This window comes from Perissodus microlepis, chromosome 18 (assembly GCF_051167445.1).
Source record: "Perissodus microlepis isolate ML-2025 ecotype Zambia chromosome 18, ASM5116744v1, whole genome shotgun sequence".
Lineage (NCBI taxonomy): Eukaryota > Metazoa > Chordata > Actinopteri > Cichliformes > Cichlidae > Perissodus > Perissodus microlepis.
The window spans coordinates 9204517-9223436 of NC_140478.1; the positions used below are offsets into that span (position 1 = coordinate 9204517).

General features: G+C 41.6%; 1 protein-coding gene across 8 annotated transcripts in view; it reads right to left on the reverse strand.

Annotated features, from left to right (window-relative positions):
- Window positions 1–2536: 2536 nt before the first annotated feature.
- Window positions 2537–18920, reverse strand: part of LOC146367227 (activated CDC42 kinase 1-like) — a 58273-nt gene continuing 41889 nt past the window's right edge. For 4 of the 8 annotated variants that reach the window (XM_084911822.1, XM_084911815.1, XM_084911817.1 and 1 more), the window contains 15 exons: window positions 16690–16959; window positions 16271–16423; window positions 15892–16055; window positions 14844–14963; window positions 14515–14641; window positions 14258–14404; window positions 13961–14055; window positions 12080–12274; window positions 11725–11816; window positions 11333–11377; window positions 10553–10986; window positions 9204–10439; window positions 7586–7681; window positions 6230–6360; window positions 2537–5080 (listed from right to left, as the gene is read on the reverse strand). In XM_084911822.1, coding sequence (XP_084767948.1) covers window positions 5074–5080; window positions 6230–6360; window positions 7586–7681; window positions 9204–10439; window positions 10553–10986; window positions 11333–11377; window positions 11725–11816; window positions 12080–12274; window positions 13961–14055; window positions 14258–14404; window positions 14515–14641; window positions 14844–14963; window positions 15892–16055; window positions 16271–16423; window positions 16690–16959 — 3312 coding nt within the window. In that variant the 3' untranslated portion in view covers window positions 2537–5073. Of the gene's footprint in view, window positions 5081–6225; window positions 6361–7585; window positions 7682–9203; window positions 10440–10552; window positions 10987–11332; window positions 11378–11724; window positions 11817–12079; window positions 12275–13960; window positions 14056–14257; window positions 14405–14514; window positions 14642–14843; window positions 14964–15891; window positions 16056–16270; window positions 16424–16689; window positions 16960–18920 lie in introns of those variants that run through there. The other 4 variants (XM_084911819.1, XM_084911823.1, XM_084911818.1 and 1 more) reach the window with 3 other exon arrangements.

An 18920-nucleotide genomic window follows, 5' to 3' on the forward strand; every position in this document is an offset into this window, starting at 1 on the left:
GTAACTAGATACAGTGCATAAAGTACAAAAAAAAAAGTCATCATGAGACATCCTGTGGAAAATGCTTTGCAGTCTGTGACGCTCTGAGTTCTTTGACTCACAGTTATCAGCGGAGGCTTTGTGTCTTTTCCCTGGTGAGGCTCTCCTGTTCACTTCACACAGCCTTGGCTCTTGTTTGATGTGGCGTCTCTGCCACTGATCTGCAGTCGATGCATTGCGATCAGCTGATTGACTCACCCAATTGACCGTGCTTCACTTCTTCAACATTAAAAGCTCTTTGTTTGTACTGGGTTTACAGGTAAGACAGTAAGGTGGTCGACGAAATGTTGTAAAATAAGTTTTGGGTTTTCGACTTACCTACTGTCCTAGTGAAGTTTTTTTCATCCTCTCTCTCTCTGTTTCTCTCTCTCTTTCTCCTTCACACACACACACACACACACAAAGCTGTTTCCTTCATAGACATTACCTGCTCAAAGGGCACAATTTTAAGCAATTTAACGCCTTTCTCTACTGCCAACAGACCGGATGTTGTGCTTCATTTGAAACACTCCCCTCATCCCTTGAAGTATTTGCTGGGATGTGGTTTCACCTTACCCGCTCAGTGTAGTGATTTCTTCCATTTCCACTGGCTTTATCCAACCCCTCATGGAAAAGATTATCCTTAATCGTGCTGTTTACAATAAACACAACTCAGGTTTCAAACTACTGTTTACACTCAAAACCTCAGAAAAAGGCAGCGTCTGAAATGTCTCTCACATAAACATATTTTGTCTGTGAAATATGTGATCAGTTTTTATATGTCTGTGTATGTTATGTGGGGATGACAAAGATTCAAAAAGGTGGTGGAAGCTTTCCTCTGAGGTTTTGGGCCATATTGAAATGACAGCATCATGCAGTTGCTGCAGATTTCTCATCTTCAGCTCTGTGATGTGAATTTCCTGTTCCACCACATCCCAGAGGTGCTGTATTGGATTGGTGACAACTTGGTAGATGCCATTTAAATACAGTGGACTGACCGTCATGTTGAGCAAATCGGTTTGATTTTAGTTTTGTTTTTTTGGTATGAGTATATGAATTGTAGTCTCAGCTTCCTGTTCTAAGCTGACACGAGTGGCACCCAGTGTGGTCAGCTGCTGCTTCATGGCTTGATGTGTTGTGTCTTCAGAGATGCTCTTCTGCATACCTTGGTGGCATATGAGTTGTTGGTTATATGAGTTACTGTTCCTATCAGCTCAAAGTAGTTTGGTCATTCTCCTCTGACATTAACGAGGCATTTGCACTTACAGAACTGCCAGTCAATAGATGCCTTGACCATGTTGGCATGGATTTTCTTAATGAACTGAGTAGGTGCCGTGGGATTCACTTGAATTAGATTAACAAGCAGATGAATAGATGCACCCAATGAAATTGCCAGTGTATATATACCAATAGGGCGCAAGAGGTAACTGAATGGTTTGATGAAAATAAAATGAAAGAATTTATTATGGCTTTGCAGTCTCCAGATCTCAAATGGAACACATATGGGAAATTGTTTTTCCTGGTGTAACATCAAATGTGTAAATATCTTTTGGTAGAGCCACAGACATCCCACCTACAGCAGAAGCATCACTGCAACCTCTCTCCAATCCAGCTCTTCCTTACAGCTGCGTCTGACTTAATGTCATATCTGTTGTCATGAATGCCTGCTCTGTTCTCTTCAAAGACAGTATAAAATATGGATGTGACCACAAAAATCCATTGCTGAATTCTTATTATTAAGTCTTGAGCCATCCTGGTGTTTAGATGAAGTGGTGGTCCAACTGCAATATGACATGCTCTTTGGCTACCAACTTGTGATTTATGAGTCATTAGTCAACAAGTACATCCTGGATAATCTTCCGTGAAGAGTGAATGACTAATTTACCAGACTAATTGTTCTGATCAATATACCGAACCCATAAAATAAGTTATGTTCATCTGTTGTACCTTCTGTTGTTCTATGCTTTAAGCTTGCTGTCACTTTAGCTATTACGAGTTCACCATTGTGACAATTTTAGTAAACACATAGTTTATAGTTTGGGCAAGATTAGGTGACCCTGAATCCTGCAGTAGGCCAAGGCTGCTGGGGGCTTCCCGTAATGCACTGAGCATGTCTTTTTCATTCACCTTTTGTCACCCTCTCTGTTTATATACCACTCTGCATTTCACATTATGCCTTTTGTACCATCTTCCTCGCCTCACCCCCAGATGGTCACAGCAGATGACCGTCCCCTCTCTGACCCTGGTTCTGCTGGAGGTTTCATCTTGTTAAAAAGTCGTTTTTCCTTCCCACTGTCACCAAATGTTTTCTCATAGTGGGTTGTCTGATTGTTGGGGCTTTCTCTGTATTATTGTAGGGTCTCTACCGTACATTACAATGTGCCTTCAGGTGGCCGTTGTTGTGATTTGGCGCTATATAAATGAAGCTAAACTGAATTGAATCTTGCTGCTGCTCACCTCACCTTAGCTACTGTGAGCTCACTATATGGATTTCAGTAAAAACAATGAACAAAACAAGTTAAAAAATAGTTAATTCTTTAGTAAAAAATACATTTATAAATTCCGCAGCATGATCTTCATTTCCATCCATGACAATAACAACCAACTGTACAGTAGGCATTTACAATGAAACACATTCTGGGAAGGCAAATACATCAAAATGAGGAAAAAATATGGCAATTTGAAGGAGAAACAGCAAAACCAATAAAAAATAAAGATTTTTAAATGAACACAGATTCAGGAAAAAAACCAAAACAGATCTGACTGTTTAACAGAAACAGAACAGAGTTTCAACACCCCAACAGGAGAACTTTGCTTTGGGTTCACCAAAACACCACAAGGTTAACTTCAGTCCTTCTAATACAACTACAGCAGCTCGGTATGAAGACGAACAACACGTGAACAGACTAAGGAGGCAGCACTCACATGCAGCTGTCCTTATGCACTGCTTTCACAGTCAGCTTCACCGCGTGACTTTAAAGGGAAAATGGCAAAACTGGCCCCAAATCAGTGCTTAAGGACAACTTTATCTCACTTTGGGTCAGAAAAACAGTCAACAAACATTTTACACTGAAAAAACAGCTTTTCTTTTGATTTTTCTTATTCAATTAGCAGGATAGATTATAACAGATAAAATCTCTGCTTTTGCTACTGGATGGTACTGACGGACAGGCTGGGAGGTTAGAGGATTGACAGCAGCCCTATTGCACATGGGAGAAAGCTTTTACTGGAAGTTTCTACAATCAGTCCTGTACATCCTTTAAAAAATATATTTCAAAACTTATTTCAAAGCTTCTTAATTTTTCAGGTTGTTATGACTCTATGTTAGCTTTTTTATTCTTTTTTTTTTCTTTCAGTCGCATCCTTGGAGATTTGTAGACATATTGAGCTCTGGTTTGGACCAAAGCCAGAGCATATGTGCAGTATCACACATGAACACACATATTATGTGTTTTATATGTAATATAATGTAATTCAGAAAGAAAAATAGATATTTTGGCAAAGACAGTTCAAAGAGGAGCACCACAGAGATCACGGGAGTTAACTAAAAACTATGTAAAGCACTGCTTTCCAGCATTGGTTACTTTTGTAACCAATACTTTTGTGTGGTTGGCCACACAAAAGTATTCAGTCTACCTTACTGTAGATTTTCCTTCCTTTCACTGGTGTCATCCCCACATACTAAGAATAAATATCAGGAGGAGCCCAACTGTTCCCTGTTAACTGGCTCTGCTGCAGTGACAATGCAGTCAAAAAAAAAAAAAAAAAAAAGAGTACCATGTCATCGAGCAGTCAGTTCACCCAGAGCAGACGCGTCCTCTCAGTATTAAATTATTACCCCTAAAGCTGCTGACCAAAATATCACAGTTGTGGTCTTAAGTGATGATTATGGGATGGGATCTGTGCCTTGGGGTAAATTTCACTACACCGCTGATATTAGCTGCCGGTGTATTCTGGGTGCACGGAGAAAACCGCACGCTGGCAGGACTTTTCGGTTGATGCGCAGGATTCTGTGTAGGCAAAGTGCTTAGAGGGAAGAAATGAGGAAAGACTAAACCTGCAGTGAAGAAAGTTTCCACTGGATGGGTATTTTTGTTTTTTGCCACATGTGGCAATAGAGACAGAAGAGAATGAAATATTTTTAAAAAATGGTGTCACAAGTAATGGAAATAACAGTCTTCTCTCATCTCTGAGGACTATGTTCAAGATATATTAAACAATATCATACACACATGCATGCCTCCTCATAAAGAGCATATTGTATATACCCTCGAATGTAGGTGTACAAGTGTACAAACTTCTTCTGCCGTCTTATATTTCCATGAATTGTCTTGATTCGATGCTTATCTCCATATTTTCACTTTCCTTTAATGGGCAGAATAATCTCCTGTACAATACAGAGTTGTCAGCCAATTAAATGGCTTATTGTATTGTGCTTGGATGTTTCAGAGGTACCGTGTGACCTTTCACAAATTATTTTCCAAGTGATGCAATAGCTGCTAATACAGGAGGTTTAGCTTTAAAGAACTGTACGCACACGGTACAGTTCTTAGGTTCAGTGCTGATATTGTACATCGTGTGAGCTCTCCAGTAAACTGTGCATTGCTTTGAGACAACACAAAGACTTTTTTTGTTTTTGAAAGTGCTCCTATGTATATTGTGCTAGCCATCTCATTTTGGCCTCTTTACATTTCCTTTCAAACCATTTCTTTTTCTATGCAAGTAGCTCACAAGACGACGTCTGAGTGTGGCAGCACCCAGAATCTGTGAGACATTTCAGGCTAACCCGCTGGTCCTGAAAATACAAGTACAGTCATTTCTTGCCCTTGGGTGGGCACACCAAAGTAAAAATATGACCCTACACATCCATGTTAAGTACAAACACAGCCATAATGAAGTTTGGTATTTTGTGCTTGATTTCTCCGTTCTCTAATACAGTCTTGATTGGAAGTGTGACTGAACCAACAGACAAAAAAGGTCAGGAGATGATTCATCTCTGATGATGTTTTACTGCGGACGAAGTTCCAATCAGAGCTCAGCAGCTTGAGATTTCTGTCACCGTCTGCAAACAGAAAGAAGCTTTAGAGGTGGGGAAAAATGATGAATCATGAAATGTTAAGTGCTAATCGTCTTGGACAAGACTTCACCTTTTTTGGGGTTTTTAAGTGAGATAAACACTGTGCTGGCATTAAGGACAAGAGTTACAAGCAGGCGGGGATTCATCTAAATAATGCAACACAAAGAGTTATTGCCAGTTGGCTCCCACTTCTTTCACAAACCCCCCCAAAATACTACATATTTGGGTTTGTAGACAAATATAGAGCACCATTTGAAATCATGTAAATAAACCATTTCAGTTTGTCTCGTCCTATCTATTAGATGTGTTTAAATCAGCATAAAAAAATTATAAATCAATGTTTGAACAGCGAGCATCAGTATATCAGTCTGATTGATCTCAAAAAGCACTTCAGTGCCTGTTGCACACAGCTCCGTTATCAGGCATGAAATGCTTCCCTGCTGAGGGAAACGGAGCACACATGTTGATAAACCTGCGGGACGTGCAAATGTCCGCCACAATTATCTTTATGTTCGTTTGACTTTGAAAAAAAAACAAACAAAAAACAAAAAAAACCCAATTATCTTTATCAAATCACATTCAAATGGTGAACGGACTGCTACAAAATAGCTCCCTCTGCTGTTTTGAAGTCATGTTATTGCCACTCAACTCGTGCGTCGTTATTTTTTTAAGGGCTTACACCCCCTCGCCCTCCCCCCTTCCAACACCTCCTAAATCTAGAAGCCACATATGAGCCTCTATCTCATTAACGGCACATCAGCATTGCATCACAATACTGCCTGCTTACATTTTCCATATATATACTAAATAAATCTGCAGTAACAATCTCAGCAGCTCCACTAGGAAGTAGATTTTAATTATACGTTTCACAAAGAGATACGAAAAATAGCATTATGTCAGCATGAAGTTCCTATTAAAATTCTAGTAGCAATCTCTAGAAACTATTAAATGAGCATCAATGTCAAATTGAATGAAGGGAACTTTTTTCCCCCTCCAGTGTAGACTCTTGCTCCTAGATAGGGTCAAGGAAGATGAATAGTAATTGCTGGGCAGTAATATAAGAGTACGGTCCATTCAAGGTAATATATGCATTCTGGGAAGTCACAATCATTGCAAAATCGTAGGAAACACTACCTTTGCCTTGTTGTAGATCCATAGTTATCCAGCATGTGAGTGCTGGCCACCTCCAGGTTCCAGTCACACATCTCCAGCAGCTTTAGACACTCTGATCTGCTCCTCAGGCCCAAACAGAACAACTGTTCTACCTGTAGAGAGGCAGGTCACAAGACATTGTTCAAGTGACAAAAGAGTTATCAAGAGGTAAAAAGATGGGACTGTTAAAGAGAGTTCAAGGTGAAGAACTTTCATCTTTTTTACTGAATGGAGTGCCAGTGAGTGTAAAATTATTTCTGTCTTCGTACAAGCTCAGCTTGTTCAAACACATTCCTGTAGCTTAGCAGAATCTGAACCACGTGGATGAGTTTTTTCTGTGTCTCACAGATGTTCCCACCACCATCAAGGAACACTCAAGTGTTCCCTTGTGTCTACTGAAGTCCTAACAAATTGTCCATCCTGCCACGTTGGGCAAAACCACAGCCAGTTAAGACGGTGTTAAAACCCACCCTAAACATATCAGAGTGTCTACATGCTTTTTCATTTGTAGCTGCTCGCTGCAACTTTTCCTCAAGGATGAATAAAGTTCTCTTATCACATCTCGATATGAGCCTATAGGGTAAAAGTGTAACTGACTGTATCCATTTGCAGATATACCCTGTTATTACACAAACGACTGACCTGAGACTTGATAAACCAGATCTGGTAAGCACTGAAGTGTTTACCGCTGAGGTAACGGATTTTCATACAATCTTTGTTTTGATGGCCTGAGCCGTAAAATGTTTTGTTCCTTTTATTTGTACAGTTTTATTTTATAAATGTGTTTCTGCCAGTTGTGTGTATGCAGTACTTTAAGACTATGGAACCTGACCTTCAAAACAAACTACATCCCTTTTGCTATTGAGCTTTTTTACATTTGTTATTTAAAATGAATTAGTTTGAAACTTTATACAGACTTTTTTTCATCTTATGACAAAGTAAAGATTTAAATAAACACCATTAAAAATAAACACCGAACAGAATTTTCCATTTAGGGTTTGTAGCCATACTTATTACTGATGATCCATACATGCAGTTATTACACTTTACATGCATATAGTCATGTGCAAATTGGAAATAACGCCTTTCAAAAATAACATTTCAATATGTAACAACACTAGAAAAGGGGAATAAACAAAAATTAATAAAAAGTCAGTAGAAGTATCTCAAAAAACTAAAAATGACTGAAGCTTAAAGGAACATTTTTCCTTCTCACTTTTTACCATTTTCAGGCCTCCATACGAGTTAACCAGTAACATATAATTTCTGAAACAACTCAACAGTCATAGTGTGCCAACTATGGCAGGAAATGCATTAGCTTTCAGTAAATGCAGAAACCTTTAGATAATGCACAGCTTGCTGAACATTCCAGTTGTGGTTCTGGAGGGCGGCCTGGCACTCCTCCATCGTCACACCGTGAACCGCCTCCTGCACCTGAGACACACAACAACACTGAAGTTTAAACCCCTGATTCCTCACTTCTTGTTTTTTTGGGGTCTCAGTAATCTTTTGGTATCTTTTTCTGATGATGAAATCATCTAAGATTAAAGCTCCATGTACATCCTTTAGGTGGACAGTGGATTTACTGCTAAACATGATAAGAATCTCAGCTGGATTTAAGCATCGCTGCACAGATCAAGTTTTAAACGTTCACATCTCTTTTCAAAAACCACCTTAAGCCTGCTCAAATTTCAAGAAGATAAGTCTGACACAGTGTTCCTGTGTGTACCGAGACTGTGGCAGCATAATCACCAGCTTTTTTTTGTCAGTACTTCTCTTCGCATGAACTTGATTGAAACCCATGTTAACAATTTCATGTTACCAACCACTGCAGTTTTACGCAGATATTACGGCTAGTAAACTCATAAGGCGCTATATACATTATATTCTTATAATACTCTGTCTTGCACTGAACTCCTCTGCAATGCAGCTGAGATAGCTCACATTCTTGCTGCACTACTTTTTGCAGCTGTATCAACTACAAAATGCCAAGTGCCTGAGAGCCTTCAGAGTTCACAGCGCTTCTGACTCCAGCCAAACTCGAACAGCACTAGAATCAATTGACCAACCTAAAGAAACAAATGAAACTTTGAAGTTTCTTCTTTGAAATCTGATTCTCACCAAATATTTATATGGCCTTTGTCTCATAACGAATGCTAGTGTATTATTAACAAGTTATGAGAAAATTTTTGAGAATGCAAAAGAAAAAGCTAAAACATGTATTCTAACAATTTTTCTACTAAAAGGCATATAAAACATTCAATTTCCAATTTAATTAGTTACATTTGATGCATAACACATTAATAAAGATTGCCTCCAGTTGTAAAATTACACCGTTTCTTAATTTGGTTGTTACGATAGAAAGTTGATCTTTTCAGAATCGTTCCATTAAAAGCTGCTGTATCACCTTTAATTCCTCACTCTTGCTGTCAGTGCAACAGGAAAGGAAACACACCGCCGTACACCCACCATGCTCTTCCTTACAGAAAGCATTTAAACAATGAATATGGAGCTCCAGAAAACAGCATTACAACTGAGAGGAATCAAGCAAGCCATTCATGAAATATGCACTGCAGACTATTTAAAACCTGCTTCTTAGACCGATGCTAATGAATTACACTGAACAATGGGCTCATATTTTAGTTCTTTGATGTGTGATAAGGGATTTAGGATAAGGAACTGATGCTTTTATTGCCTTAACAACAGTGATACTGAACTACAAACAGATGACTATCTGCTTAATACTTCTTACCAAATGACAAAAAGTAGCATTAAGAAGAACAAGGACAAGTATATGTAGCAAGCAGCACATCTTCCTGCAGGGGTTTCATATCCATCATGGCCAACCTCTGCACTTTCAATACAGATGTAAATCATTAATAACTTTCAGTGTTTTAAGTACTTTGCAGTTCAAATAACATTTTCTTAGAAGCACTTCATCCATCTTAGACCTTACCATCTTGACCCTATCAGCTGAGTTCCCTCCTCCGTCTGTCCTGGTACAGAAAGCAGTGACTGCTGGTGCTGTCAGCCCGTCTGAAGAGACGCGAGGAAGACTAACTGAACTCTTCATCCCTGACCGTGGCCAACCCAGATTGCTGTTATTATTGGAGGAGAAATTGGCTTTCAGGTCACCACCCGGCTGGACCAGCCCCTGCACCTGGGTGTGCCCCTGCAGTGTGTGACTGCTGACCACCATCGGTCTGACTGTGGCTGTGTTGGCTTGCCGTACATGCTTTTCTTCCACATCGTTGGCAGGAAGGCTTTCAGCCTCCCTGAAGAAGCGATCAAATCGATCGAGATAAGGTGGCCTCTCTGGCAGAAGGTAATAGTGGGTGTTACTGACTTTACGCCCGTCACGGACGATGGGCAGGATACAGGGGCCCTTGCTAGCAGCGTCCTTCCCCTGCACCTGGGCCTGGATCACTTTGGGTGCAGCATATTTGGGGTCCGAAGCAAAGCTGTGTGTAGTAGGCATGAGTTTACCCGGAGAGGTAGAGAGGTAGGAGCTGTAGGTGTGTGTGGGTGGGCAGGTTGTAATGGCAGCCTGCATTGTGTTGGGGCTGACAGAGTAGAGCCTCTGCTGGGGGGAACCCACTACCAGACCCATTGGGCTTGGAGTTCTTGATCCAGGCTGAGACAAAGGGTCTCTGGGAGGGATTTGAGGTGGTCGTTCCTGTCCTGCACCTGAAACGTTTTCCGTGGTTTCAGTCGGCACTGGAGAAAGGGAGAGGTCCCTTGACCAGCGGCCAGAGGTGTAGTCACCCTTCTTTATGGGGCGAGGGGGGATGGGAACTCGTGGGGGGATCTGGGGTCGGTCCTCGTTACAGGAGAGGACACTCTGCTGTTGTCCCTCATGGGTTTGGAGACTTTGAGGAGTCTGGGGACACGAGACTGAGCTCTGCAATGGCGAGCACGAACGAGGAGCACTTGCTGCCGGTACATTGAGCCTCCTCATGCACTCTTGTTGAAGTTCTTGAAAGATCTCTGCAGACTGTGAAAAAGAGGTGGACAGGCCCTGGCTGTGCTTGCTGGGGAGAAACAGGTTGTCTTCCAGACCTTGTCTGTCTGAACCTCCGGAGACTAGAGCCTCATCATTGACCTTCTGCCCAGAGGACAGAGTTTCTTCTGGATTGCGGCCATCACTATGCTCTGCCTCATTCTGCTGCTCCGAGCTGTTGATGGAGCTCACCTTTCGGAGAAAGAAACAAGCTCACTGTAATATTACTTCAGGCAACAGAAAGACAAAATAATTCCACTTTTATAAAATTTTGACACAGTGTTAAATGTATTGTGTAGCCCTACCTCCATATCATCCTCATCTTGTGCTACATCGTCATAAGCTGGGGGTGGGGGTAATGGCCGTGCATCCCAGTCCACTACTGGCGTAGGGTGAAGGGGGCGGGGCAATGATTTGGATGGGCTTTGAGGTGGAGTCCTGTCCAGGAGATTTTCTGCTTCCAAAGCCAACTTGGCCAATAGAGGAATCGGAATTTCAACCACGGGAGAGGGGGACGGTGTGGCTATTGGGTAGTCTTCCCCAAAGTCAATGAGGGACACTTCACTGTTAGTGTTCTGGCCTGAGCCTAAAGTCCTGCAACCTCCCTGTTTGGAAGCAGAGACCCACACGGCCGGTTTAAGTTTGAGGCCTTTGACAGAACCCGTTTTCCGAAGTGATAATCTCTTTAGTCCCGCAGAGGTCAGATCCTCCTCCTCATTTACTGGGTCATAGGAAGGTTCTGGAGATGAAAACACAACATATTCTTGATGCAGTTTAGAGATCATTGACACCAAGGTTGTTTAAGATCACTTAATACCACTAAATGCAAGACACACAGCTCCAAAAAAAAAAAACTCGCCAGGTGTGACTGGAGAATACAATGCACAGCAAGGACACTGCACACCTTTTAGAGGGACAAAGGTGTAGAAAAAAACAGGGGGGGTGGGGGGTGGGGGGGGTCCACTGCAAAGACAGGCAAGGAAAAGATGAAAAACTCTGAGATGTACCTTTGAGGAGTGGAACTAGGAGGGAACAGAGGGGGCAGGAGCAATGGGTGAAGAGCTGCTGAGAGAAACCAGACTTACTCTTGATCAACACTGCTGGTTGAGGAGGGCGGGGAGGAGGCTCCTCTGGGGAAAATAATAACAGATGCCACCAGCGCAAAGGAGAAACAAAGAGGGGAAAAAATGACAGCAGTAAAAGATATTAAGATAAGAATAAAAACAGCAAGCGCCATTACATCTGAAAGCTCTGTTAGGATAAAAGCAAAGCGAGCTCTTCAGTGTCTTTTTGCACAGCAGCAGATCTTGAAATTTCAACCAGCAATGCATAATGGAAATAAGAAGAAGAAGCACTTTAAAAATTAGGAATCATCTGCTCAGTCTGTCACTGAACTGAAGAGGTATTGAGGCAAGCTTTTTGGTAACAGTTATACATCATACAGGTATACATTTCTATAAAGAGCTCTTTCACTCACTTTTAGCTCGTCCTGCTAGCTGTGTGGGCTGTGCAGCACTGAGGTCCAAGCCCAGAACGTCAGGAGGATCCATGGGATTCCCGAGGTACAAACTGTCGGCAAGAATGAGACATGTTAATGCAGGAAACATCAGTGGACTGCATATAACTAACCCACAGCAGGTGCTGTACAATCACGTTGCAAAAGCAGCTTAAGCAGCCCGCTAGTGCCATCTATTGGTGAGTGCTTACTATCACTACAGCCCAACCGAAAGACCATTTAAAACATTTCGAGATGCATGATATGAATGCCATTTCACGTTCATTAAATAATCAAACTCAGCTTGAAAAGTTAATAAACAAAAGCTGTCCCTTACTCATCGATCCTGTCAGGGAAGCCCCAGCAGCGATGGGGGTTGGTGTCTCCATGTCCTGTGTGGATGAAGCTGTTCTTGAGTGGACGACTGATGTCGTGTGCAGACAACCCTGCTACAGAAGTCACCACATTCCTGGGGAACTGCCCGACCTTAAGGGTGCGCTTATTTTGACCTCGCCACCAATAATTCTCTGCCCTGAAACGTATTAGGACAGATAATTATATTGGGTATGAAAGCAGACTGCCACTTTTTGACATTGAGAGTCAAGGATGTGTTTTTTTCCAGCCCATACCATCCTTGCATTAGCTACAGGCCCATCTGTTGGAGGTGAATGTGGGGGTTGCAGCTGGTACCAGCTGACACTGAGTGGCAGATGGGGTAAAACCTTGAATTCACGCTCACATTCACACCCGCGAGCAATGTAGACTTGCTGATAAACAAACACATCTTTGGACTGTGGGAGGACTCTGAAGTGCAGCCTTGCACACTTCTCTGCACTGCACTGTGTTTGCATTCAAGACAATATTTATCAGTAGTGGGGTTGGTATGTTGCAGAGGAGAGTTTAGACCCATTTGGGGGGTGCTCACTCATACCCGAATGTAATCAGAGCACCCCTAAAAATATTAATAGTACTAATAATAGCGTATTTTAGTATTATTTTCTGGAAATATCTTCAAATGTCTATCTGTCTATTTATAACACTACAGGATAAAATAAAAACAGTAGTCTGCTGGTATATCAGGAGCTGCCAACCAAGGAGCTGCTGTACTTTATTATTTGACTTTGGTAAATATTTATTTTCCTATTCTAGTCAAATTGGGCTCCAGTGTTTGTTTACAGTACAGCATCAGATCCAGGTGACAGCAAGTCAAAAGGTGATTGCCTGTCTATGTCCAGCAGCAGCCTGTATTCACTTTGAATATTGCTATAAACTGATATGGATCATGTAGATCAGTTTGTCTTTTATTCACTGTAACATTTAACTTTTGGGTGACGGCACAAAGACTGAGAGAGGATAGAGAGGGAGAGAGCAGGACGAAGACAGCAAAGAGAGCAAAGAGAAACAGGTAAGAGTGGACATGTAGTCAAATTCACCAGAAATGATAACGCTGTAGCTTCTCTTTTACCCACATTCATTAATGATGAGTTCACATAACTAAGCAGTGTGTTTTCCTGTTGTCTGTGCCTGATGTAATAATTATTATTATAAGATTATATTTTTGTTATTGTCTAGTTTCTAGTCGAGTGAGGAGGCTGGAGAGAGAAAAGACAGAGATTGTAGAAGAACCGCAAGAATGAGGGAGCAATATCAAATGCTATTTTTCACAAAGTAGCACTTAAAACATGCCAGTGGACATTCTAAAGAGAGCATATTGATATATGATGCTGTGTGCTGAGTCTGCTTAATAAATGAGGGTTTGTATTAATATAAAACAGCTATTAGCAGTTTGCTTCGTTTGCAGGTCTATGGACTGGCAGTGTGATTTTCCAGTGTCTGTACTGAGTGAGTGCTTGATGAGCTGATGGACTGCCTCTATGTTGTTAAGAGGCTGAAAATTTTTTTTGCATGTTTTTCATGTTTTCTGCTTTGCCACAAATGGTTCTTTAACAACTGAGCCTTTGTATCGAGTTTGATAACTAAAGGCTCCACCCTAAAACGTGTGGAAAAGATTGAAAACTCTCATTGTTGACACTGAATTATTGTCACACATAACAACACATCCCCAACCAATTAGGTTGCCTTTGAAGATCCCATTTTAACGTTTATCCAATTGAACTGAGGTCTGCACATGCGAAAAGGGTTGATTAAATTTGTCTGAGCCTAGAATCGCCCCTGATGTGTCGGTTTAATTACTATTTTAAGACCTTTTATCACCCACCTCCCCTCTATGATGGTGATAATGTCATCAACCTGGATCTGGAGTTTGTCAGGCTCATCAAAGTCCTGGAGAGCACACATGTCTGTAGGCATAGACTGAAAAAAGAGACAAAGACAGAAAAAATATAACAGATTTAATAAGAAGCCTGTTCACGTTTTTCTTTGAAATGGCACCACTAGGTGGAGCTAATGGTAAATTTATATAATAACAACATGATGTCAGCAGAGAAGTTAAATGAATGTAGAAAACATGCATGTTTAAATCCTAGAGCAATGGTTAAATGACTGCTAACGCCACCTCGAGCAGGAACTCGCGTAGAGCAACAAAAGTTGGTCTGTCATCAGGTTTCTGAGCCCAGCACTGCAGCATGACGTTATAGATATCCTGTGGACAATCCTCTGGCTTAGGGAGGCGCTCACCCTCTTTATCAATCTTATGGAGAATCTAAAGACAAAAGAGTACAGCTACGGTATATGAATCACTGTCTATATGAGCAAATTTATGTATTTTGGCTTCAGAAGTTTGGTTTTTGTTGATCCTTTTTGTGCGTTTACCTGACTACCATTAAGACCCAGCCAAGGCTCCTGACCGTGTGTGAACATCTCCCAGAGGGTGACTCCAAACATCCAAGTGTCTGTTGCATGGGAGAAGGTTCTGGTCTTTAAACTCTCTGGGGCACACCTGTAACATGAAAAACAATACACTGCAGTCTATAAACCAGCTGTGCACAGTCTGAGCATAAGTGTGGTGTAGGGCATTAAATGGGGTGTTTCTCTGGTGTAAGGATTCGTTTTTCTTATTTTGAAAAAAACGATTTCTAAATTCTGCCTTGGCTGATAGTTTTAACAACAAAGCAACAATGAAATGAGTTCATTCCACCCACCACGCAAAGGGGACCTTGCGATGCTCCTGCATGACATAGTGCTCATGGTTGTTAGGCAGCGCCCTCATCAGGCCAAAGTCACCAATCTTCACTCTGTGAGCCGAGGCCAGCAGGATGTTCCTGCAAACAGGGTGGTGATGTTAACAATTAGCTGGAAATCCTAAAATGAACCTTCAAGCTCGAAAACATTAAATGAACGAACTCTTCTACATGTAGAACTAATGTTCTTAATAATAACTATTTCAATAATAATTGTAGAGGAGACTTGGTCCATATGCATTTTACTGATAGGCCAAGCACAAGACTGCAGATGTAGAATCTATTGAAACTGAGCATGACTAAAAAGATTAAACTCATTTACAAGTAAATAAATATTTTAGTTCGATCTACTAATATGTAAAGACAACTATTATTTCTAGTAGTTTGGGTCTGTTCAGCTCCCTGTCTTTCCATGTGCAGACATGAAAGCCAGAGGCAGGAAGAGAAACAGCAAGACGTTAGTGACAGATATGACAAGTCACTGATTAGGTCTTGTGGACAGGCTAAAGCAGCTTAAATGGTGTGCCATAACAGATAAAGAGATTTATCTGTTATGAACTTTTTGGTGTGTTAGAAAGTCAGCAGATCTTTATCTCAGAAAGCTTCCAGCGTACAGGATACAGTGCGTGCCCAGAGAGCTCAGCAAACCTTAACGCAGCAGCTGTGTGTAGTCATTACCCTTTTATTACAGCTTTAACTGGTAAAGTGACTCATTTGTACCGGCCATTAAGGTTTTTCCCCAGACCTCTACATAGTGTCAGCACTTAAGTGAAAGTGTCTAATTTTGGCAAGACCAAGAACTTGGACCACCCAGTGCTTCCAGCCAGTGACTCATTGTGCTTATGGGCCAAGTCTCCTGTTAATGGCCTGTAAATTTCTGGGTGGAGGAATAGGAGAGGCAATATAAATAATTCACCACAGCAGAAAAATTATTCCTGAATGTGAGCAATGTATTTTTTTCAGTAGTTTTTTACCTTTTTTTTGCCTCTACCAAAGCTCTGCACCCTACCTCGCTGCCAGGTCCCTGTGGATGAACCTCCTCTGCTCCAGATAAGCCATGCCACAAGCCACCTGCACAGCATACTGACACAGAGTGTGGATCAACACTGGGCCTTGAGGACGAACGCAGCGCAAACGCTCCAGCAGAGAACCGAGAGGTGCCAGTTCAGTCACCTACAGCATGCAGGTGAAAAAGAGAAATAGAGCATGGGTGAAAAGAACAGACAAACTCAAAGCTTCTTTTGTCCTTTCGCATTTGCATATGTGGCAAGTATACACAGAGAATATCGGCCCCGAGTTAAAGCAGCTACTGTAAACGGTTACGTGCACTCGCATTTATCTGTCTGTATATTTTTCCCTGTGCGTGTGCATTTCTGTGTGTCCACTACCATCTTCATTGGGTGTGTGAGCACCACACCGTAGAGGCGGATCAGGTTTTGATGGTCCAGCGAGTGCATGACGTTGACCTCACAGATGAAATCCTCCAGAGCGTCGGGCTGGCTGAGCACATCTGTCTTCAGACACTTCACAGCCACGTTCAGCTAAAAAAATGATGAGTTCAAACATCAGATTCTGCTTCTCCTCATACTCAAAGTGTCTAAAAAGTTCTCATGAAAATCCCATTAAAAAACAAAAGAAAAAAAAATTCATGCACCTGCTTTTATCTGTTCCTAGACAAGATGCAAACAAGCAACATGTTTCATGCAAAAGAACTGTGTGAGCACACTCCAGTTATTTCATATTTCCAACATGTTTTTGTTTTGTTTTTTAAATTGTGGATAAATTGTATAACAATATGCCTCCTCACCACCTTCCCCGCAGGTGTCAACCACTCTCCCCTCTTCACGACGCCAAATGAGCCGTCGCCCAGCTTCTCAAACAGCGTCAAGTCCTTCTCTGGGATGAGGCAGGTCAGACCCTGCTGCTGCCCGTCGAGGAGAGCGCCACCACTGGGCTGCGTGGCTAGGACTCCCTCCCCGACGCCCAGAGGTGGTGTGGGAGACAGCTTACGAAACGAGGAAGCCGGTTGACCCTGCTGGGGTATGTCTCCTCCATCTGGACGTTTACCACTAAAAACCTGGAGAGAAACAGACAAAAATGAAGACATGTGAAAGCAGAGAGAGGGGCACTAGAACATAAAAATATGAGCATAATTTAACATTTTGCATAAACAGCAACATTCTACATCCTGGTTCCCCCTTTTTCTATTTATGTATAATATGTGTAATGTGTGCAACATGAGGAGCAGGTGGTTGAAAAGCACACTCATGCCATGGTGAGAGTCTGACAAGCAGTCTCAAAACCATTACTGCAAGTTCTTGTGTGTGCAGCGAGGTCTTTTAATGGTTTAAATTTTAAAAATGAAGCTTACACATAAAGGAAACATCATGAAGTTTGTGGAAAAAGTAAATAAAATTCCATGCACGTGTACTAACATGAGCACACATGTTTTTGCACCCACACAAAATACTTAGAAATTTCCTGCCTCTTGGCTTAAGTACTAACAACACAGCAGGAATAACTTAGCTGTTAGGAAGTACTCATTAAGAAGCCCTATTAGATTAAGTGACCTGAATGGCTCTGTGTGCTTATGTTTGTATGCCTGCATTTGTGTGTGTGTGTGTCCATGTGTGTTAATGATTCATTCCCAGTCTCCTAAATCTGAACCCATAAAAATATGTGTGCCGTTTGGCGCCACCAAGGGAAGCCTTTGTTTAGAGGACTTGAATTAGACTGTTTACCAAAATAGGAGTTCACAGAAACTGGTGCTGATATTAGCTAGCAGGGATGAAATCAAGCCGATAACACGTCAGATAAAACACTAGAAGAGCCTCTCCTACGGTGGCAACACAAATACTACATTACTTATCAAATCAGTGATGTCGGATTCACTTAAAAACATCTCTTATTGGCTCACGAACATAAGGTCAGTACTCAGAAATTATGTCATCAGTAAAAAAGAGGTGTCAATGAATATCTAGTGCCAAACATATTTGACTGGCTGGATATAAACAGTAGCAAGCGGTATGTGGTTTCACATTCACACTGGACCAGACATGACATAATGCTGCAGACCTTTTTTGAAAGACACCACCTCTGTGTGGTCACGGTGTGGTTAGTTCATTTCAAATAGAGGGCTGGATATTTAAATAATTCTGACTATGGCGCACACACACAGACCCATAAACACACACACACACACACACACACACACAATCACACACGAGTGGAGTCATAAGAGTTGGTGACACACAGATTTGGCTCAAGCTGCATTCGCAAAATGCTGTCTTATTAAATTCCCCTTAAAGAGACAGAGCTTTTTTGCTTTAAGTTACTTCTTCACTTTCCTTTTATAAAAGACTCAAAGGGTAATTAAAACTGCGAGGTATGTAATACACATGCTGACGCAAATACTCAAAGGAATTAACCATCGAGAAGGAATACTAAGGAGAAGCCGTCACAGTTGTGTGGGTGCGCATGTGTTGGATGAGTGTAGCCGTGGTTCTCACAGGACGGTGTTTGCCATCTATAATTACACCTGTCTGCTTCCGCCTCTGGCACTATCCTCAGATAGAGTAATCTGCTTCCTCAGCTGGCTGTGACAGGATGTGTGTGTGTGTGTGTGTGTGTGTGTGTGTGTGTGTCCCACTATCTTTATGAGAACTACTTTGAGTTTGGGAGCCTTACACTGAGGACATTTTGGAAAATGAGGTCTTTTTAGCTGGTCCTTGCTTAAAAGGCCATTTTTATGGGCCAGCATTTAAGTTTAAGGTTAGGATTAGGTTAGGCTAAGGCAGTTAAGCTGGCATGGTTCAGTTTAGGATTAGGAGCTAGGGAATGCAATGTCATTGAATGTCCTAGCAAAAATAGCCTTGCAAATGTGTGTATGTTTATATCTGAATATGGACTCACTGGCCCTCCTCGTGTGTCCTCTGGAGAAAAATTACTCGTTATATAAAAAATAAAAAACTCTCCTATAATCATCGCAGGTCTAAAAAAAATGTGCTAATTGAAAAGAAAGTTTCTCTTAGCGACACC